The sequence below is a fragment of the Protopterus annectens genome, chromosome 5.part0, assembly GCF_019279795.1.
Source record: "Protopterus annectens isolate FY-2018-M chromosome 5.part0, PAN1.0, whole genome shotgun sequence".
In the NCBI taxonomy this organism is placed as follows: Eukaryota; Metazoa; Chordata; order Ceratodontiformes; family Protopteridae; genus Protopterus; species Protopterus annectens.
Window position 1 is genome coordinate 1491063880 of NC_056735.1, and position 23217 is coordinate 1491087096.

At 41.0% G+C, this 23217-nt stretch overlaps 1 protein-coding gene across 11 annotated transcripts in view; it reads right to left on the reverse strand.

The window, feature by feature from the left end:
• TENM4 (teneurin transmembrane protein 4) overlaps positions 1–23217 on the reverse strand; it is a 4497462-nt gene that overhangs the window by 1203898 nt on the left and 3270347 nt on the right. For all 11 annotated transcript variants that reach the window (XM_044071318.1, XM_044071319.1, XM_044071323.1 and 8 more), the window contains one exon: positions 12290–12500. In XM_044071318.1, coding sequence (XP_043927253.1) covers positions 12290–12500 — 211 coding nt within the window. The remainder of the gene's footprint in view (positions 1–12289; positions 12501–23217) is intronic.

A 23217-nucleotide genomic window follows, 5' to 3' on the forward strand; every position in this document is an offset into this window, starting at 1 on the left:
CTGCTTGGAGAGGGAGGGGCATTGTATGGTTGCATGTGCACCTTCCAAATATGCAAGGTGGGACAAATGAGAATATTCTGCCTCACATGTGGCACACAGTGGTGGTTCCACAGGAAACACACACGTCAAGGCATATAAGTGCTGGGGCACCCAGATGTCCTCACATGATGAAGCAGGCTCATCTCACAATTAAACAGCACAGTTGTGAATGCTGGGGGGGTAGGATCCCATAGGAAATGGCATAGGACATGTTGGTGTGTAAGCTGGGGAAATGCCACGGCCCTGTACACCTGCATGGTTAGTGTTTCATATGACTGAGGTGGCCTAGAAAAATTGTTAACTGCAAGTTAAATGTAGTGATGGAGGCCATAATCAGTAACATATGCATGGTACAGTCCAGCACATATACTCCGTAAATAGCATGTTTTGCCCATGGGTATCACAAAATACTCACAGGTTCCACTGATGAAGAGTCCAGAACAGCAGGAAATGGAAAGCTGATGTCAATAAGGCTACTTTAGATGACAATGATGGGAACTCACCTGTGCTGCAGCCTGATGACACATTCTGATTTGAAGCGCTCCTACATTCACAGCTACAGAGCCCTCTGTTTAGGTAGCCAGTGAGAGCATGGTCTCTCCAGAGCATGATATGACACCTGCTTGTAAGAGTTCCACACAGATTCCTCAGGTGTCTTCATTGCAGACAGCATCTGATATGCACACTACCTGCGCCACGGGCATGCCCACCATACAGAAGAGACATGGGATAGAGCCAGCTGCTTCCATGACACCAGTACTATCTTTGACAGGCATGCCACATTCAGAATTAACCTGCAGATGTGTAGGTCAGCGATCCAGGCACAGATGGCTGTTATGCATAGCAAGTATCAGCACAATGAAAAAATAGTAGATTGAGATCACCACTGAAAGATGGTGCATTCATACTACAAAATACAAACTTCATCCATTCTGTCTCTGCTGACCAAGTGGTCTGTGACCAAAGGAGGGTCCAGACAAGAGGTGGATGTGCCCTGGGTGTCCCACATCAGAGGACGAAGACCGCTGCAGCTGCACCACCAGTATTGTATACAGAGATATGGCAGAGCACCCTGATTAGTTAGGCTCTAACCATGGGATGCTTCCTCAGTGTGCACAAGCAAGGTCCTATAGTTCCAGCTCAGTCTCCACCATGGGATAGAGTTAATACCAACACAGCTAGATGGCAGAGCTGACACCAGTAATGGTCACAAAGAGGCACACCAACCTCATCCCTAACAGACAGCAGAATGGATGTTGGTAAATGGTTACATAGCAACATCTCAACACCCTCAATGCAGGATGTGATTTCTGACACCTAACAACCATTCAAGACTACAAAACTAATTAGCATTCCATGACCAAATCCCACACTGTATGTTGCAGTCAAGTATGAATACGTCCCCCCAGCTTGTACAAGTGATGATGACTGCAGCCTGCTCTCCCCCTAACCTCTGGTGGTATGCTGATGTCTGAAGTACAGCTGACCAGACCCAGCACTGCACTGCCCAGCCTCAGTGTTACAGCATGCATCATATTATTTTGTGTTGTCAGTATCACGGTCCAAATTTGTAGACTAGAGTCCATCACTCTGCTAGTGCCGTACCACATAGCACATATCCTGAAGTTGTGTTCCTGGCTGCACTGCCTGTTTTCACAAGACCATGTTGTGTAGTATCTCTCACACACACACACACACACACACACACACACACACACACACACACCAAAATATTTTGGTGCACATGTCAGAACTACACTGCAGTCCCCATCAGAGGTGTCTAAACAGCAGACTCTACCTTCAGAAGTCTAAGTGCACATTCCACAAAGTCTCTGGCTTCAGCACTGACCGTGTTGTATGCCATTTCCTCTGTGATCAGTGGGTTGTGATTGAGGTGCATCATCCATGGCTCAAGGGCACATCTGGCATTACCAGTAACACACAAGACACAGCTTATATGGGACCTAGTCACAGCATACATGGTAGCTGTCTCTATAACCCAATCTGTCTGCAGAGTGTGTCTATTTATGTATGGAAATGCCTATGGAAGGAAAGCTTTCTCTTGGACGGAATGTATGAGGGCTCCCAAAGAAAAAAAATCATTATTTGAGGAAGAGTTTGTGATTTCTGAAGATTTAAGGTAAGCCCTACCTTCTGAGTACAGTCTACAGTGATCTACAAGGTGTCTAGGGTCTGGTTTCTGATGAGGATTTTCCCTGAATGAGACAATCATTTAAGTAGGAGTCCCCAGAGTTCTGCAATGTGCTATCACAGAAGCTAAACAATTTATGAATATTTTGGGAGCAGTATATAGCCCAAATAGTAAAGCACAGAGAGCCTGTTGTTACAAGTCATAGTAACTTTCTGCTATGGGGACAAGGAAGTAAACATCTTTTAGGTCTACTGTGACCATGAAAGCATCTTAGAAGATCATGGCAGTAAATTATGCAATGTAAGCATTTTGAATTTTGGGATGTTAAGAAACTGAGAGGTTCAAGATGGTCCTCCAGGCATCCCCCTTTCTTGGAACTAGGAACTAGGAAAAATCCTTGAATATAAGCCTTTTCTCTCTTGCCCTAGAGGGTCAGGCTTGATGAATCCCTGGAGAAATAGTTCTCTGAGGATAGGAGGTAAGAGGCTTTCCTGCTCTTTTGGTGGTTATGGAATGCCTAGGAAGGGTGATATTTCTCTAAACTGGATGTAGCACTCCTTCTGCACAATGCTAAGGACCCATTCTTTTCCAACCAGAGGCTAGGATGGGAGGGTGGGTGGAGGAGGGGTGGCTGGGGCTTGAGTACAGTCACAGTTTGTTTCTGTGACGGGTGGGTTCTTTGGTGCTCCCTGTTCTGTGTGATTGTTCTGGTTTCCATCTCCTGAACTCTCTGGGTCTTTTGCCCCAGGGAGGCCTCCCCTTGTCTTGCCTGGGGTGAAAAAGCCAAGGTTTTGAAGGATAATTCTGACTGAAATTTAGCACCAGAGACAGGTAAAATTCCTTCACAGTTTTAATTTGCTTTCTTTATACAGCTTCTCAAAAACTTGTTTAGCTAGAGGACCAAAAAACAATTCCATGTTTAATAGAGCATCCAGAAATTCAGCCTTAACCTCATCTGACAGGTGCTGGGTCCTGAACCATGCATGTCTGTGGATGAAAGAAAGTACAGTTGTGTACACTTACAATAACTGTATATGTTCGAGTGTATTCACTGTTGCAGTCACCACATTTGGGTTATCTACCTAGAGGTAGCCCTCAGCCGGCCTGAATACCAGAGTCTTGGGATTTCTTGCATCGGATGCTGTTGCTTCTTCTATTACGTCAGGTCGTCAGGGGTATAAACATGTAGCCAATGCCATTACATCAGTTTTTCTTGCCCCGGATGTCAGGTGCCCCCAAATTAGGAAACAATTACATGGTATGTAATACCCCCAGCAAAAAACAAATACCAATGATATAAGATATGCCAGACAAAAAGGATAGGAAAGAAGTCAAGAGAAGTCAGGGGGCTGGTGGGAGGGTAACCAAGACTGCAACAGTGAATACACTCGAACATCTACATTTATGGTAAGTGTGCACAACTGTACTATGTTCTTTGTATTTCACTTTTGCAGTCATCACATTTGGGTTGATTCTCAAAGCTAAGGAAGGGTGGAGGTAGTTATGAAGCATTGACTGCTGTGGCAAATCCAGCTCTGGATTTAGAAAATACAGGCAAGTGGTAGTGTTTGGTGAAAGTGTATACAGAGCTCCAGGTTGCAGCTTCCAGGATGTCCCTGGTAGGGACTCCCCAGAGAAATGCTGTAGCAGTAGATGTAGCCCTAGTGGAATGAGTTCTGATCCCCTGTGGGGTGTGTTTCCCAAGGTGTTTGTAGCAGAAATGGATGTAGTGTGCTATCCATTTAGAAATGGTTTGCTTTGAAATGGCCTTGCCCTCTGCCCCTGCAGCAAAGCTGACTAGCAGATGACTCAGATTTTCTGAGAGGTTTAGTCCTGTCCAGATAGAAACTAAGCTGCCTGTGCACATCCATGGAATGCAGGATCTTTTCCACTTTATTCTGAGGATTAGGAAAAAAGGTTGGCAAATAAATGTACTGGTTTAAAGCCACACTAGACACCACCTTGGGCATAAAGGATGGGTTAGTCCTGAGGGAAACCCTGTCTGCATGGAAGATAATAAATGGTTCCACTGCCATAAGGGCCTGCAATTCAGACACTCTTCTTGCTGAAGTGATGGCTAGAAGTAAAGCTGTTTTCCATGAGAGGAATTTTAATTCTGCTGTGGCCACAGGTTCAAAGGGTGGATGTGTGAGCTTTTCTAATACAAAGATAAGGTCCCAGGCTGGAGTGGTAGCTATAATGAGCTGAGATGGCAGAGGCATGATCTTAACTGAAGAGAAGGATAGGCTTCTGTGAGCATTTCTGTTAAGTAATCTAGTATATGAGGTAAGCTGGGCACAGTTGTGCCCATTCCTTGAGACTGGCTCCAGGAACAGTATATTTTCCAGTTTTCCGAATAGGATTTTCTAGTACTAGGCTTCCTTGCATCACGAATGACATCCAGCACCTGCTTACTGAGGTTTTCTAGTGTTGAATTCAGGGGATTAGCCAGGCTGCAAGGTTCAGGGTCTGTAGCTGAGGGTGCAAAATCTGGCCTGCCTGCTGGGACAGCAGGGAAGGAGTATGAGGCAGGTGCCATGGTTATAGCACTGTCATACTGCACAAAAGGGGGCACCAGTGCTGGCGTGGCCAGTCTGGCACAATCAGGGTTGTCCTTGGCTTGTCCTGTTTGATTTTTAGTAGAACCTTTGAGAGGAGTGGCAGAGGGGGAAGGCATAGACTGAGAGGCTTTCCCAGGTGAAGGACAGGGCATCCACTTTCCAAGCTTGGCTGTGGGGAGTTCTGGTGCAATATTTGCTCGATTGATAGTTCTGAGGGGAAGCAAAAAGGTCCACTTCTGGTGACCCCCGCCTGTTCCTCAAAAGCTTGAATATTTTGGGTTCCAGTTTCCACTCGTGTGGATCCGTGAGATTTCTGCTTAAGTCGTCTGCCAGTGAATTTAGTTTGCCTGGCAGGAATTGAACTTGTAAGTGCACTTGGTTGCTCAAGGCTGTGTTCCACAGAGCCATGGCTAGTCTGCAGAGTGGGTAGGAATGGGCTCACCCTTGCTTGTTTATGTACCACATAACTGTGGTGTTGTCTGTCTTTACCAATCATTGTCCTGGAAGAATAAGGCCCTTGAAGGCTGTCAGAGCATTCTGCACAGCTAACATTTCTTTTTGATTGACATGCAGGTGCATTTACTTTGGGTTCCATTTGCCCTGAATGTACTGACCTGTCATGTGAGCCCCCCATGCATAGTCTGATGCGTCTGTTGTTAGGGTTTGGGCAGCAGGGGGTAGAATAAAAGGGAGTTCCTTGTTGTGGTTGCAGGCCTCTGCCCACCAAAGGAATTCTCCTTAGGCAAGGAATGATAGGAATCATTGTTTCCAGGTCATGAGAATGTTGACACCAGAGACTTTTTAGGTACCATTGAAGTTTCCTCATATGCAGTCTTGCATACAGAATTAGTAGAATGCAAGAGGCCATGAACCGTAGGGCTTGCAGTATTTTTCTTGTAGATAGCCGGGTTTTGGTGGCCAGTAGATTGAAATAGTTTGTCAAATAAATTTGTTTCTCTGGAGTGAGGAATGCCATCTGGGAAGCTGTGTTCAAGCATGCTCCCAGGAATACAATCTGTTGGCTGGGTACCAGTTGTGATTTCTTTTCATTGCTGGTGTTCCCCAGTGAAGTGAGAAGTGTCTTTACAAATGCCAGGTGCTAAAGCAGCCATTCCTGACTGTCCGCCTGAATCAGGCAATCATCCAACAATGGGTAAATCTGAATTACTCTCTGCCTGCAACATGCAATGGTTGGAGCTAGGCACTTTGTGAATACCCTGGGCACAGTAGATAAGCCAAAGGGAAGTGCAGAGAACTGATAGCACATAGAGCCTGCACTGAAGTGTAGGTATTTTCTGCAAGATTCCCTTATGGGAATGTGCAGACAAGCTTCTTTTAAATCAAGGGTTGCTAGCCAGGAGTCCTTGGCTAGCATAGGAAGCAGCTGTTGGAGAGTTAACATTTTGAATTTTGGAAACACCAAAAATGGGTTGAGAATAGACAGATCCAGGATAGGACACCAATAATTTTCTTTTCTGGGGACCAGAAATAGTCTGGAGTAAAAACCTTGTCCCCTTTGTTCTGCTGGGACAGGTTGAATACCCTTGACACTGAGAAGAGAAAGTACTTGCTTTTGGGCCTCTGCCCACTGGTTTGGTGGTAGGTCTGGCCATCCACTTATGGATGGGAGTGAGTGGAATTGGAATCTGTATCCCTGGGAAACAATATTTAAGACCCATTTGTCTTGGGTAATGTATTGCCAATTTTTGGCATGCAGTGCAAGTTTTCCTCCAAAAGGTGTAAGTATTTGGGCAAGGCTTGGAAGAGTTAAGAATAAGTCATTGTGCAATTTTACCAAAGGATGGAGGCTTACTACTCCCTGTTTTGGACATGGGAGCACTCCATTGCTTAGATCTGTGCATAGCCTGAGACTGAAGTCTTGGTGGTCTGCTGCTCCTGGGTTTGGACTGAGAAGGCCTGGAAGGGACTGGAAAAGACAAGTTTTTTGAAGGCCAATGCCTACTGAATCTAGGTGGCTATACTTGTAAGAAATCCTTAACAGTTTGCATAGATTTAGCTTTCTCCTCCATTCTTTTGAGGACGACTTCTGCTTTATTACCAAATAGACGCTCTTGATTTAATGGTGCATCCAGTAATTTTGCTTTGACATGATCTGACAAATTGTGTTCCTTAAGCCAAGCATGTCTTCTAAGAATAGACCCAGTGACAGCAGCCCTGCAAGATGCTTCTAAAGCATAAACCCACATTGCAAAGTATGTTTACTAACTTGGTTAGCAGAATGCATTAACTCTTGTAAATCTTTGTGCTCTGCACAATCAGGAATTAGCAACATTTTTTGTTTAATTAGCTCCATAATATGCTGCTGATAATTTAACATATGAAATTGGCAATTTAAAGCCCTAATGGCAAGTGTAGCAGAGGTGTATCTATATAATGCCCTGGAATCCCTGTCCGAAGAGGTAGGAATTTTGGCAGTTGTAGCCTTAATGCCTTTGGGTCCATGAGAAATGTATTCTGGATCCACAGTAGGATTCCTAAAAAGGAATTTGTGGGAATCAGGCACTCTATAGTACCTGTCAGGTTTCCTGGGAGCTGGAGGCATGGTATCAGGGGTAAGGCTTGATTCCAGGAAGACATCACCTACAATTTCCAGAACAGAAGGGATAGCTAGAGGCCTGTGCTGAGGCAAGCTTAAAAATTCCCTGAGTCTCTTTTTGGACTGGGAGTAGTCCTGGCTCTCCCAGCAGAAATGTTCTCTAAGGGTGTGCAGGGTTTCACCAAAAGAAAAATCTTCTGGAGGGGAAGCAGAGGGAATGGAATCTGCATCAGAATCTTCATAGGTAGATAAAGGTATATTTTGGAAAACAGAAGGATCAGAGTAATCAGATTCCCGATCAGAAGACTCAGAAGGAAAATCAGTTCTGGGTCTTTTTGAGGGGGAAGGATGACTTCCCCTAATTAAAGTAATGAGATCCTCAGCCATTCTAATCATTTGCTTTTGTGGCATGTGGGACTTAGAATGCGCTTTGGTCGTCAGTTTCCTAGATGTAGTGTGAACTTTAGGCCTGAGAAATTCAGTATTTTTGGTTTGAAAGGAAGTCGTCAGTTTAATATGAAGATCAGAAGGCCTGAAAACACCCTCAGAAGCTGGTGCCTGCACAGCAGCTCCAGACCCATCCAAGGTAGAGACATCCGCAGGTTCCACAGTCGAAGAAGCATCTCGCGGCATACCAGACTCCGAATGGGTCTCGGTAGAGGACTGCGAATCTGTAGAAGCGGGTATCAGGGGCTGTGAAAGCACCTCACTGAGTACCGGCAGACTGGCAACTAGCTCAACGGTAGCATCATTGGCAGCCTTGGACCTATGCGGTCTGTCTCTGTCTTTATCCTTTCATTTTTTCAGAAGATTGGTAGTCAGATGGCTTACCGAACACATTTCCGAGTATGGAGATCGAGAGAGAAAGAATTTAGCTACAAAAATAGCCCGACAATGAGTAGTTCGGGCGTTGAACAAGGAACAAAACCGACAGTGAGGGACGTCGTGGTCTGGGCCTAAACAGGTGACGCAGTAAGAATGAAAATCTCTGTGAGGTATTTGATTTCCACAGGCAAGACAATTATTAATTTTTTCTGACATCGGTTAGAGCAAGAAAAAAGGATCCCCAATGGGTATCTTTTAGAAGACTTCAGATCTGAAACTCGAAAAACAAAAATTTCAGGAGTCGAACGACCAGCACTTGCGAACTGCTTCTGCTTCGGGTACTGTACAGCAAGAAAGACTGATGTAATGGCTGCATGTTTTATACCCCTGACGTCATGGAAGAAGCGACAGCATCCGATGCAGAAATCCCAAGACTCTGGTATTCAGGCCAACTGAGGGCTATCTGCAGGCAGATAACCGAAATGTGATAACTGCAACAGTGAAACACAAAGAACATCCAGTGTCAGCTGCAAGAAGCATCTAAGGCATCATAGGCACACCTCAGGGAGTGTCTGGAAACTTGTTAAGCTTCTCTGGCTGTCTGCTGGATTTCCTGAGAAAGTTTCTACAACAAGTCTACCTTAGATAGAATTTCACACTGGAGAGATTCAGGTACTTAGAATACGGAACTGGCAAGTCAAATCTCTCATTGCCAGTGTGGCAGAGGTATAAGCTTTTTTCCCCAAATCTGTCTAATAGTTGACCTTCCCTGTCATTAAGCAAGGGATGTCTGGTTGGTCCCTTATGTACACCTTTTGTGGATTCACTTCTGACTGCAGAAGAGTCAGCCTTTGGAGTTTTGTAAAGGTGCTTGCAAGATTCAAGCATTCTGTAAAATCTGTTTGGACTCCTAGGCGCAAGGAGTAGAGAATCAGGGTATAAAGCAATGCCTTCAAAGACATCCTCCAGTACTACATGTACAGGAGGCATAGCCAGTGGTCTGGGTGAAGGCAAACTTAGCAGGCCCCTTTAATGGGTCTTAAACTGTGAGAACAGTTTGCTTTCCCATCTGAAAGCCTCCTTCATCCTATACAGGTCCTCAGGGAAGGAGGTTGAAGACAGGGTGTCATCTGAATCTGAATCTGAGTAAGTATGTGTTGACAAGTGTCCAAAGTAAGACATTTCCTTCTTACCTTTAGTGCTACAGGAATCTGCATCTTTCTGAAAAGCCACCCCCCTCTCCTTATGGATGGGGAAGACGCGGTAGGAGAAGCAGAAGTATAGGATGTTCTCTAGATCTCATAAAGGCCATGAACTCATGTACTATTTATAGGCAGTCTTGGGTTTCAGCTAGTGAAGAGGTGGAGGCCAACAAACAAAATAAGTGGTTCATTTTCATTTGGGTGTCCATTTATAATGCGTAACATGAGGTTGGGGTCACCTAACCATGACTTCTGTTAGAATTTTGGTAGTTGAGGTAGACAAGGTGTCTCCCTTGAGACCCATGATGCAGATGTCAGAAACTGAGGTCCCCTGAGTGACCTCAGACCAACCAACATGTGCCATGGTAACATTCATAAGTACGTTGGGCACCATGGTATCCTCCAGATGGGTCACGCCAGACAGTTTGGCCCTAGGAGTCACCAGACCAGGGGGCTGCAAAGGTCCTTCACCTGGGTCATTGGTTGATGTATGACAGAGTTGGAGCTTTCTCTGTAATGTCAGTGTCCTTGGCTTTTTTGTCTTTGTTTTTTTTAGAATGACATTAGCTGGAGTTTGTGTAGGCTGTACAGTAGCAGTTGATTTCAAGACCACCAGGGAAACATAACAGGATAACTCTATGTGGGTGGCTAGTACCTCAGTTCTTTGTTTTTGTGTTTTGGTATGGAACTGTGCATAGTCAGGACAGTTAAGAGATGCTGTGCTGAGGCCCCAAACAGAACAGACAAAATGAGTGAAAATCTTGGTTCAGTATTTGCTTGCCACACTTTAACCAATTGTTTTCTTTTTTGAACATTAAATTAATAGACAAATTTCCCCAACCAAATACTTATCTAACTGGAAAAAGAAGGTTCACTGTAAAAATTGAGTCGACCAATAGACTGTTTGCATATTGAACACACAAGAAGTGCATCAGACTGCACGGCTAGAAGCAAATGAAGATGGTGCTGATGAATGCCCTTCCTATACTCTGATGTCCAGATGTCAACTGTTGGATGTCTGTCGGCTAGGGAAGATGTAAAGACTTTGAAAAGTGGGTCAATTGCAGGCTTCTGCATGGCACGAAGACCCAGGAAACAGTACTGCAACATTGATTATGTAGACTGACAAGAGGATCTTACCTTTTCTTTATGCTGTCAGACAACATCTTCAGTACTGGGTCTGCAACCTATGTCTCATTTTTTATATATATTCATTTGGTTTACATCCCCAACATGACTACCTAGACTCTACCCCATTTTGGCTCATTTGTTCCCCAACTCCTGGGCTTCCTTAGCAGTCAGAACTGGGGCCAGTGGTCACTATCTAGTGAGGTTATGAGATTTATTTTATATGCTGTTACTGCACCCTGTTGGATAGACAGTGTAGTACAATTACCGCTAATGCAAGTGCACCTTTCTGCAGAGCTGCAATGTTCAGCAGCAGTGCTGTGTACTTTCATCAGGCTCTCACTCCCAGATGCCCCAGATGCAGGAGGTAAATTTCTAGACCCTCCCCAAATGAGAAACACTGCAGTAGGATTCTGTCATCTTCTTTCCCCAGTGATGGGGATACCACCTTAAATCACTCACACACTCACCCCTTCCCTTCTACGCCAACTCCTCCTGCACTCAGGCTATCAGTCACACTCAGATCATCTGGGAAGCAGTCATGACCAAAACCTCTGTATCATGGAGCCATTCTCTGGATTTGCAATCTAACAGACAAGAGTTCCAAAGAAATAGGGAGAAGTGAGGACATCTAGTCGAGGAGGCAGTATCACATGGAGATATTGCCTGTTCCGACAAGTTTCCATTTCAAACTGCTGAAGAAAATGAAAGGGCAGTTGCAATCAATCAATCAATCAATCAATCAATCAATCAATCAATCAATCAATCAAACAGGACTAGAGTGCAGCAAACAGTGTTGAAGTGGGACAGTGTCGGAGACGCTTCTTCATTGCAGTGGGAGGGAGCCTGGGTATATGTGACAGATTGTGAATACTTTATAACTTTATCTAACTTTAATTATACCACTTTCTAATACAAACAATACTGCCAATGCCATCTAGGATGCGACATACATGAAGAAATGCATCTTACTAGGGTTAATTCTCTATCCAAAATTAGGCCTAAAAACAGCCTCAGATGAACTTTTATTTCCCAGTATCACCTGGAGTGTTAAATATTACTGCTGCCACATGTTGCAAAACCTTGGGCCAGGCACAGATGCATCATCAAGTTTGTCTCTTCTATCCCATGACTATTACTGCTGTTATTCACCATACAGCTAAACTTTCCCAGTGCTCTTCCTGTTTTAGAGTGGTGTACAAACTTATTTGTGCTACCTGTAGTAATGCCTTATATGAGTAAGACAGCAGGATTCTGCCGTTGATCATCTGCATCCAAAAATACCCTGCTGTTCATGCTGTTTACCTAAAAGCATACAACCTGTGTTTGGTGTGCCTCTTTCCTTACATATCATGAACATTTAAAATGATGACACGGATTCTTGAAAAACTTTTGGGCCATTTTCCACCCAGTGAGTTTAATGTTTCCAGACCTGTGCAATATCAGCGCAGTGTCTCTAATATCAACAGTGTTATTTTTTGTGATGTGCATTGCACTGCAAAAAAACAGAGAAAGTAATATAATAGATTTACTGTTTAGAAATCATTCTGTAAGCTCCACTGACAAACAGCAGTTTAAATAACCATCTCCTGAAGATAATTCTATTTTGTGTGTGCACTCACTGTAGATAAAATACCTTTGCTACCATACCTGCTGCAGTGCTCCCCAACAACAGGGCAGGTAGGCTGGCTCTAAGTCATGGTGTCAGGATAGAATTTAAGCACTGTCTGTGTTGTAAATAACAGCCATGGCAGAAGCCTTTTTAAGAAAATGTACAAGTTCACTATGTTACTATAAGTGTAATGTTTCAGATTTGTCCCCTTACCTATGCTTGTGGTAACAAATGAGACCATCTCGGTTTCCTTCCCATCATTGTAGATGGCCAGGTGCCATATTCCCGACTCCAGATACTGAATGAATCCTGTCTCATGCCTGCTCACTTGAACCAAGCTCCGATACTGTAACTGGGGTCCTTCCAAACTCTTCATATTCTGGGCCAGCAGTCGTCTTCCATCCAGCAGCTCAACAAAGTCAAACTATATTAACATAAAGCATGACACAAATGAGAAAAACAGTGAATGCCTTCTCAAAAACTTTAGCAAACTACAGAAAAAGTCTTGAAGGAAGTGCAACAGTTTACAACAAGAAATGAGCTCAGAAGCACAAACTTAAATATTTGTGCAGTCTATTAAGAATACTAGACAAGATAAGGTACCATTCTGCTTAGATCAGTACACATAAAGTTACATTTGACAAAAATGTTTTGTGCAGGCAGCCTCTACCTCTGCAAGGTTTTGAAACAAATGCTATACAGTTCTAAACTTAATTTTGCGTGTAATGGTTAACATTAATAAAACTTAACTCACAATATGGCTGGGGGAAAACTCAGTCATTGTACAGTAACAGAAGAAGTCCACTTAGAATTTGCTTAACATATACAAAAGGCACAACACTAACATAAAAATATTTCAAAATTTTAATATTTATCTGCATTCATCTAATCACAGAAAAACTTTCAATGGTTGATAAAAGTCACACTCTTGGGTGAAAGGGTGGATTGATGATGGTGCGGGGGGGGGTGTTAAAAGACACAATAGATTGCCTAAATTCATGAAACTTTGGATATGTGAACACTATGACTGAGGCCTGGGGCAACACCAAAGTTTGAGGTGCAAGGGGACAAGGTTTTAAACAACAGGTGATCCTACAGCATTCTGCAGGAAATGGAGTGACTAACTTACCATCATGTAAGAGTCACTTTCACTGTCTTATAAAAGTTCTGCTTACAGCTCTGTTTTTGGTTAAATGAGTAGTGTTTTCTCTACAAACAGGTTGAAATGAAGGTCATTCATATTGTCCAGTCAGTGGTTTTACTGTTCGCTTGTTGCTTACTTTTATTCTCTGTCTGAATACTAGATTTTATTAGCAGTACTTGTAACAACTGTTTAATGCAGCACTGATGCTCTGTCAGATGGATAAAGCCCTGACTATGACCCAGGCAATCTAGGTTGAATTAACATCTCTAGTGACTGATGGAAGTGGCATGGAAGGATGGTTTTACCATCCTGGGTGGATAGGCAGACCACTGGGCATCTGCTGTGTAGAACCCTTGTGGAGGATGGGGAAGGCTCATTGGTAGGCACTCCTAAAGAGGGGTAGAGGGTGGAGACATGGCTGAGCTGATGCTGCAGAGGCAGAGTGATATGTTGCACATTTCCATTGTATGCCTGCGTTCCAGGCCTAATATTAGGCCTGCAAAAGAGGAGGAAATATGTAGGTCATAAGTAGCACCCCCAGAGGACACACAGATGTGTTGACCCCTGGATGCCTAGTCACTTGTCACTTAACCGGCCCTAGTAACACCGCATTAATTCCTAGAGCCAAGGAACACAGCTGGTAGTGTGGACAGGTGCCAGGCCAGTGGAGGGACAAAAAAACTGTTCAGTGCAGCAGTGTTTCCACAGAAATACTTAATACACACAGTAGTTCTACAGAATGCAAACAGTAAGCAATCTACAGCATGGAAATTAGCAAATCACATTAAAGGTTATGAAGCACCTGCAATGTGCTTTTGGGACAAGACAGCAATAACTTGCAGATGAATAACCTTGTCCAACAAATCTGATTATAATCTTGCACATGTTAACAAAAAGTAGGAATAAAAGAAGTCAAGAATGTAGCTTCACTGCCTTCAGTAAGGTCCTCTTCCTAACTTTATACAGACAGCCTTCCAGACAGGTTGGATACATAACAGCATCCAATGGGCTGTATTAAACAAACGCTGGCAAGAGAAGCATAACTTAGGCCTGTGTTACTGGTTTTCATTAAAAGTGTGAATGAAAAGTAGTCACATTTCATTGTAATTAACTGAAAAACTATAACAAGGTAGGAACTCTGAAAGTGCTTGGTAACTGTGAGGGACAGAAACAAAATGGATAAATTGTCTATAGCCACTACCCACAAAACAAACCCTAACATGGTCTCTCAGCCCCATATTAGTTATGTTTGTCTCACACAGTTTTATCTCTGGAATCCTGTACACTCTATGTACTATCCTACTTCAAACATTTAAACTATCGTATTTTGATAAATCTTGCTAATACCAATGAATATTGTACTTTGAAACTGTAATCCTGTGCAATCTTGTAAAATTGTGTGTTTTCCTAAGAAAATTTGCTTGGTATGTATTAATATCTTACTGGTATGTTATTATTCTGTGGAGCTTTTCTCCCTGGGCCTCCACTGAAAATGGACATGTATCCAGTCGGAATCTGCATATCAACAAATGTAAAATAAAATAAATAAATATAGCCATTCCAATACCAGTGAGGCACGGTTTGCAGTAAGTCCATTTCAAAAAGAGAATGTTGTGGCTTCTCACCTCAAGTTAAAGATGAAAGTCTACCTGAAATACTGAAATATGGGTGCATTTTAAAGATGGTGCTGCACTTTGAATAGGCCAACAAACTGAGTTTCTTTCTACCAAGAATAAGATAGTGCCATCACAGTGACTGTCTAGGGAGAAAAAAAAACTGAAGGCACTCAGGCAAAGAGAAAGGAGTGCAACTTATACTCATTTAAGACAGTTCAAAGGTAATCAAGGAAGGCTACAATGTTCTGATAAAGTCCGCAAAGTACTGTTCATATACTAATTGTAAGGTAACGTAAAGTGAGGAAACATGGGGGTGAAATGCCTCTGCAGGTGTTTTCAGGGGAGTCTTATTCCCAGTAATCTGTCCAGTAAAGGAAGTCAAGAAAGGTCCCATTTTTTTTAAAGATCAAACTAAATCAGATAGGACCATTACTTTACACAGCATGGCCCTTAGCCATGTTTGCTTTGGTATTACTTTTTTTCTTTTGGTAGTAAAGTAAGATTTTCCATACTGACAATTTTACGCTGTGTGCACTCTGTCACATAGTTCTCAGAGTATCTGAATTCTTTGCTACTAATTATTGCTGTAACATTTTAGCAACCACTGCTATGTGAATGCTGAGAACTGTTAGAACTCTCTGATGAAATTAACTTCAGTAAGTACTAATATATGTACTCATATGCATAGCCTAGAAAGAATCTGGCTGGAGTAATGTCTCATGCCTCTAAAATTCAAGGCAACTGAGGCTTGTGACCACTTACACCTAGCCCATCTTTAGACGATACCTTCTTATTCGAGGAGGGCTAGGTCAGTCGGACGACTGGTTTCCTATCTATCACCATAACATTATGCATAATATGGGCCTGGAATCTTGAAATCAGAATGCTGTTGTAGATTTGAAGGGCAATGAGCAGACAGTATTATGGTACTGAAGTAATCACATTAATTTATGTCATCTCCTAGCCCGTGAATGTTTTATTCAAACAGATTCTGCAGTGTAATTACGTATTTAGAATACATAGTTAAAAGTTGTTGTAAACTGGATAATGAAATTATTTAGTCTGACTGTTACACAAGCAAAAACAAGACCAAACACCGACTTCTAGAACGTCAGCTAGCATCACTCAAAGAGCTGGTTATCCACTATAAACATGGGCCTTTACCATTGCGCAGTAAAAGAAACTCTTAAGACAAAAGGAGAGTCCTAAAGTTTACCATGAAGTGTACACTATAAATTTATGAATATCCCAGAAATTCTAAAACAAAACTACATTGAAATAAAATAGCACAAGGAAATGTAAGTGCTTCCTTGATGAAAAAAGGTCTCTATATACATTAACAAATTAAAAACACTAAGTGCTGTTTATTTTATTACATTTTTTTTCTTGAATGGCACTTCATAATTCACCCCTCCCCCACCAAAATGCCTTGATATCTAAAAGTTTGTTCTTCCTGCCAGCATACCTCTCAACCTCTTAGCGCAAAAAGTTGGGCAAAGACAAAAATATTGGGAAGGACAAAGCCCCAAAACTAGGGACAAATTTTAAATATTGCTCTTATAAACTTAGAAAGTTGTTAAAATAAAAAGGTCTTGTGTTACTATGCATTTTCTGAAGGTTAAGAAGTCTGAAACTCACATGCCTGTCATTATTTAGTGAATTTAATCCTCACTGATTTGCCACAAAAACCTAGATCATTATTTAGTGAATTTAATCCTCAATGATTTGCCTCAAAAACATAGAAAACAACAAATTTTATGAGAAAGAGACCAAAAATATGAGGCAAAAATTTGGATAGTTGAGAAGTATGCCTGCTACTTTAACTGAGTCACTAGTATAATGACCTTTGTTCTCAAAGTAATGCCTTCTAGGAGTCTATTTGAAGATAAACTTGACTTCATGCATTACACTGGACAGCATTCCATTTCAGTATTTCATACCTTTAAACTGATGTGAATAGACAAAACAACACAGTAGAACTAAGCAGGACAGATTAAATATAATGCATAAGAGACAGAGGAAAAAGCTCTGTAACAGTTAAGCAAACACAGATCCCAGAAGGGTTATGTATATTTTTAATTCCTCATTTTGAAAATGGAAATTCTGATGAGTGTAAAAGCATACACATTTAAACACACACACACACACACACACACACACACACACACACACACACACACACACACACACACACACACACACACACACTTCTCTTTCATGTACCAGGAGCTTCTCTTTTCTAGCATTAGTTGGGTATTAAGACTATTTTAGCAATAAATTACATTTGGGTGTGGGTATGTCTGCATTGCCCACACCCCTACAATGACTTGCTGTTGTAGTGATTTCTGTAATACTCTATGTTAACAATTAATGTTAAAGTACAGAATATCTGTGTTCTTCCACTTTATGTTAAACTTTTAAGGTACAATGGACATCAAAAACTGTTGGTAGTTTTTTTAAACCTTATATATGTTTATCAAAGTAATGTGATATTTTACCTCTTAGGAATAAATGCAGCTTACTGTTAAAAGATTATCATAATTGTCTTGTTTCATTTTTCATTATAATATGTAGTATGTTTTAATTGTTTTTGTAGTAATTAATTATTCAGATTTAATGTGTGTACTTGGTTTATAGTGAAGATGACGGTTGCAAGTGGTGCAGCTGTTAGTATTGTCTCCTCACAGCAAGAGGTTCTCCGGTTCGATTCTCGGCTGGAGCTCCTTCCGTGCGGAGTCTGCAAGTCCTTCCTGCAGTCAAGTGAGTTTTAAAGACATGTAGATAGGTGCGTGTGTGTATGTGTGTGCCTCCTGTAAAGTTGGGTGCCGCGCTGGCAACTCGACACCGTAAAAACACCACTGCCAATCAGTCAGTGCACTGGTGATCCACTGTAGCAAACCCTAATTGGGAAAAGCCGAAAGGCATTGCTTTACTTGGTTTATAGTGAAGATCTCTTTTAAGAATATTGAATTGGCTTAATTCTTTTGCAATTTGCAATCTTTTCTTGTAAGAATAGGTTACATTTTATTTCTTCTCGTTTGGGTAATACAGCTGGTTCAAGTTTCTTACATTATTTGGTTCCCATTTTTTTTGTTATTGGTAATGGAAACTAGAAGCCTTCTTTCCTAAGGATGTCTTGTACACCTTTACTTACATTTAGTGTATACTACACTATTGCTATTGTTCAAATTTTATTTGAATTTGAAGGTATGATGGATTGGATGGTTGTTTCATGTACTATTTTCTTGAATTTTTTTTTTTTTCTTTCTTTTCAGTGCTGAATATGCAGACATTTCCATCTTTTCTGGAAATGAGACTTTGGATGAGAACAGTGACAGTCACTGATCTAGACTCGTAGATCAGATTAGTGATGTACTGTGCATGGCGCACAATAGCATACATACGAATGCCTGCACACTACATCTATTCCGTGTAGTTGCTGCCACTTTTCGTATTTCTTTATGTTGTGTGGACATGGCCAATTAAGGGCATGACAGGTGCAATCTCACTACATATTATGAAGAAGGTGATTATTTAATTTTACTTGTGGTGTTTTAAGGGGAAGTTATTATTTCTTTAAAATAATTTTTTTTTTTAACTCTTAGCACCAGGGGGAAAATGACAGCAATGGTTTTCCCTGTTTTGCTAGCCATTGCAATCAATTTTTTAAAGTGACCAACCAATTTTCTTTGTGTCAGCAATATTAGCTTTATTAAAGATACACTGACTGACAGTGCACAACCATCAATTTTGGAATTCTACTGAAGTCTAACTGTATAATTTAGCATTAAATATTACAAGAATGTTTTTAAAATTGCTTTGTTGAATGCTTTAACAACTTTATTGCATTACCATTTAAGATATAGGAAAACATACATTTATATAAAAGAAAACAAAGCATGTCAGCTCGCTCACAGTTATATTACACATCTTATACACATATTAATACAACTACCATTAATCCAACAGTACATAAACTGATCTATTCCTGCCTTCCCTTAAACCTCACTCCTTCTCCAAAACATTATTATCCATGTACTGTTCACACAATGTCCATTTTTTCTATGCAATTTGCTCCTACCCTTATCTAAAGATCCTTCTTAAAGATCTTGCATCTATGTTGCAATAAACAATACTTCAAATACAGTTGGGTTAGATTTTGATTTCCATTTTCTAGTTACTGTTTTTATGCCAGCCACAAGAATTAAACTTAACAAGGTCACAGTATATCTAGGCAGTTCAGATCCAGTATCCCAGCTAAAAAAATAATTTCTTTAGTTACACCCATTCTCTCACCCAATATTACAGACAGAGTGGAGTACTCTGTAGGAAATTTGTCAACTCATTACACTTACAAAACATATATTCCCAGTTACCTCTTTCTTCCTCATCACACCTCCAACATGTGGTGAAAAATTCTTTGGAGTCTACTTGGGTATAAAAATACGTATGCAAACACTTCCAAGCAAAAATCCTAAATCCTCTAGACTTTGTTGCATATTTGGCAGCCATACATGTGTCCTCCCATTGTTTTCTTGTGAAAGGCTTATCCAGTCTCTCTTCCCAATCTTTTCAAACCTCCTCTGATTGATTCCTGTAGTTAATATGCAATATTTTATATGCCTTACTAATTATCCTTTTTTAACAATAGCATTTGTTGTAGATTCAACTAAAACTCTATCAGAGCAGGTTTTTCACTTAGGATTCTCCTATCATTTTCTGTCTGTACTCTGATATCAATCCCTGATAGGGAAGGCTATCTCTAGTGCCTGCAGTCCAAATATTTTCGTGGCCTCTTCCCACTCTATTACCTTTCCCTCTCTAGTTATTTGTTCCCAGTTTCTTTGTTCCTTTGCCAGTTTTCTCCGGTACATTCCAGCCCACTCTTGCTTATTATCTGTATCCCTAACTGCAGTCATCCATAACGGTAGAATCACCTTTCTCCATTCTCACGTTGACTTAGTTCTTAGAATACTTTGTTAGCTTATAAATATAAAACTATGTATGACTGTTGTTATTCTTCTTAAGGATCTGCATCCAAAATCCTACTCCCTACTTATTTCTTGAATCCCTCCCCCAACTTTACCATCACCCTTTTCTACTTTGAATTATAGCTTTCTGCTTGTGTTATGTACACAAGCCTTAACTGTGAAGCTCTAAAATATCCCTTCAAATCAGGCAATCCTAAACCATCTTGCTCTATTAGAAAGATCAGCTTATCCCGATTGATCCCTGCCTCAACCCACCTGATAAAATTTGTCAACTCTTTATTAATTACTGTCTACAACTTATACTCTGGTTGATTTAAAACATGTCTGACCTGTACATAAAAAGTAAAGGGACTGAAAACATTTTCACTACTTGTATCTTGCTGTAACAAAAGCTTCCAGTTTCTCAATTTTTGTATTATCTTTTGTTTGGTCTCTTCCCACAAATCCTTTAGCTGTCATAACAAAATCCTTTTTTACCCATCCAGCTAAACACTTCATTTTATCATGTCCCCATAAATATGGGTATTGCTGAACCAATTCATACTTTGGCACATACTTAACAGCTATAGACTTCGTTTGATCTTCATTAATTTTATATCTTGGAAAGACCTGAAAATGTTTCAGAATGTTCCACAACACTGACATGTCCTTTTCTGGTTTTATTAGGTACAAAAATAATGCCATCTGCTACAAATTTTCTTGATTACTATATCAACTATATCCTTGAATTTCTGAATCCCTTATTTTCTTTGCCAGTGGTTCTAAATATGAAACAAACAATGAAGGGGAAAGAGGCTATCCCAGCCTGGTTCCTCTGCTCAGAAACAATTTATAGGAGAGGAACTCTCCCACTTTAATTTTTGCTTTGGATGTCTCATATACCCTCCTAATTAACATTATTATTGTAGGGAAAGCAAATGCTTCCATTGCCCTTTTGCTTGAATGTTTATAATGTGAACAAAGTTTAGTCCACGTTACAAGAGTAAACACGTGAAATGTAGAGTGAAAAATGAGCAGGTTTTATCACACATCAGAGAGCTCAAGGTTATAACCCTTTGGGAGAGGAAAAAAATAAAACAGGACAAGGAAGATTAACCAGTTCATGCTATCTTAGAAATACAAATGAAAGCTTGTGAGACTGGTGGACTGGTCTGATGTGGTACTGGTCCACGGTGGAGACACATGTCATATGCATCAATAGAACAGGTCAGAACTTGTTCATGGGTACACCATGCAATGCACGACTCTGTAGTAGGAGATCAATGCATGCACAGAAGTGCACATTTATCACATTCAGGTGCTATGCCTCTCCACCTAAATAGTGAGCACTTTAGGTTCACAGGGGCTGGGAACAGGGACTAAAACAGAAAAAATCCCTTATCCTCACAAGTAAATGGGGTGGCTCAGGAGATAAGGCTGCAGTGTAGTCCCTCGGTCTGAAGACAATCAGGGAATGTCCTTAAAAGAGGAGGTCCAAGACTTGGTTGAATGAAGCCAGGCCCTTGTGCCACTGGGATGATGGTAACCCTGGTATGGTAGTGTAGTATAAATGGAGGTGAATAAGGAACCAAACTCCTCTCATGGCTACCTGGTTGACGGACCCCTCTGTTTTGCTGTGGCCCCACAGAGGAATGAATCAGCCAAGGCCACTTTGAAGGAGCTGATGATTTGCACCCACAAGGTGGTGCAAGCATGTAACAGTATTATCCATTTTATAAGTGCAGTTGGGTTTACCTTCAGTTTGCTGTTTATCAACAATTAAACATCAAAAACAGTGGGCAATACCCCACCCACCAAAAAATACATCTACCAGCTCCATGGTCACACCACAGTGAAGTAAAAAGGGAGAAACCTCTGAAAAGTGCATTGCCAGCTCACACATAAGCTACTTGATCACCACTGCAGTGAACATCCTTAGGTAAGCTGTGCAATTAGACATTCAGTGGATATGCATCTGACAAACATATGGTCGATACATATATATATTCTGTCTTATTACTCCACTGACCTTACATTATAGGTTTATAGGTTAGTACTAGGCTAACTGTCCTTGTGGGTCATTTTAAGCCTATCCAGTTACCCCCATGTGAGAATCAAACCCTGCACTTTGTGTCTGTAAGGTAAACACCTTAACCATTATGCCAGTCTCCTTATGTCAGATGTATCTGGTATATGCTCACTGGTATTTTATTCATTGTTTAGCAGTCAGGGCCAGTGCTTTAAATATAAATGCAGCAGCATTATTTCTGATTCATCTGTCTTGGTATTCCAATCTCTGTTTCCAAACTGTAACATGTGAGAGGACAAAAGTCACTCCTCCCTTGCATTGTTAGCTTGCTGCCAACTCCCTATAGTTTCACCATCCTGTTGGTGAGACCACCGAAATGTGCTTTAAGAAACAGACATGGCATCAGCTGAAAGTCAATTATGGAATAATTTGCAGGAGACATGACAGAAACATTTAAATATCACAAATGCAAAACCTCTGTACAGGGCAGCTTATTAAAAAAAGCGGTACTGACGTCTTTTGAAAAGGGAGGAAAACTGCAGGAATGAGGACATATCTGATTACAGCAAGAGCTGTAGACATAAGGAGAAATCCACTAAAATGGTGAAGCAAATAAAAGCAGCAAACAAGTCCAGCTCTATAATAAGAAGATAACACTAGGCATTAAGTAGGATCTAAGGATTTTTCAGTGGGTAAGGAAAATGAGGTGGCCTACATGGATTTTATAAGCCCTCACTTACTTTATGTCTGTAGGTCCGCCTATATCTGAAGAAAGCCTAAAGCCCACACAGGGCTACAATTTACACATTACAACTACATTAATTCCAAATATTCATCAGACTTATAAGAAGCTTTGTTTGTTGCTGAAGTAGCTCTTACAGGTTTTCATGACTGTGATCAAGCAAAAGCATTTTAGATTATATTTTCTATTGATCTTTCAAAGGCTTTTATCTGATGCATTATTCATTTCTTCAGCATCTTTCTACATGACTTCTAGTAATCCTGTTTATTTCATTTTATGTAATGGTTCTGTATTTCTTTGAAGGCATCTGTTTTACATAACTGCCTCAGGTGTTTCAAAGTGAAGGCTGGAGCCCTTATTTTTTTCCATGCTTTCTATGCTAAAGTCACTGAGGTTAGTTTGTTCACATGGCTTTCTCTTTTTCTCCTCTAATAAACCTTGCATGAGCGTAGACTGGTTTTCATTGACCTATATCTTAGCTTTCTAAGAATGTCTGAACCTAAATTCAGACAACATCAGTATGTACTTTCTCAATTTCTATTTAATTCCAAACATCATTGTTACTGCAAGAATGAATCAAATATAAATACAATTATTAATCCTAAAACCATTTTAATAGCATCAGAACTACGCAAAATGA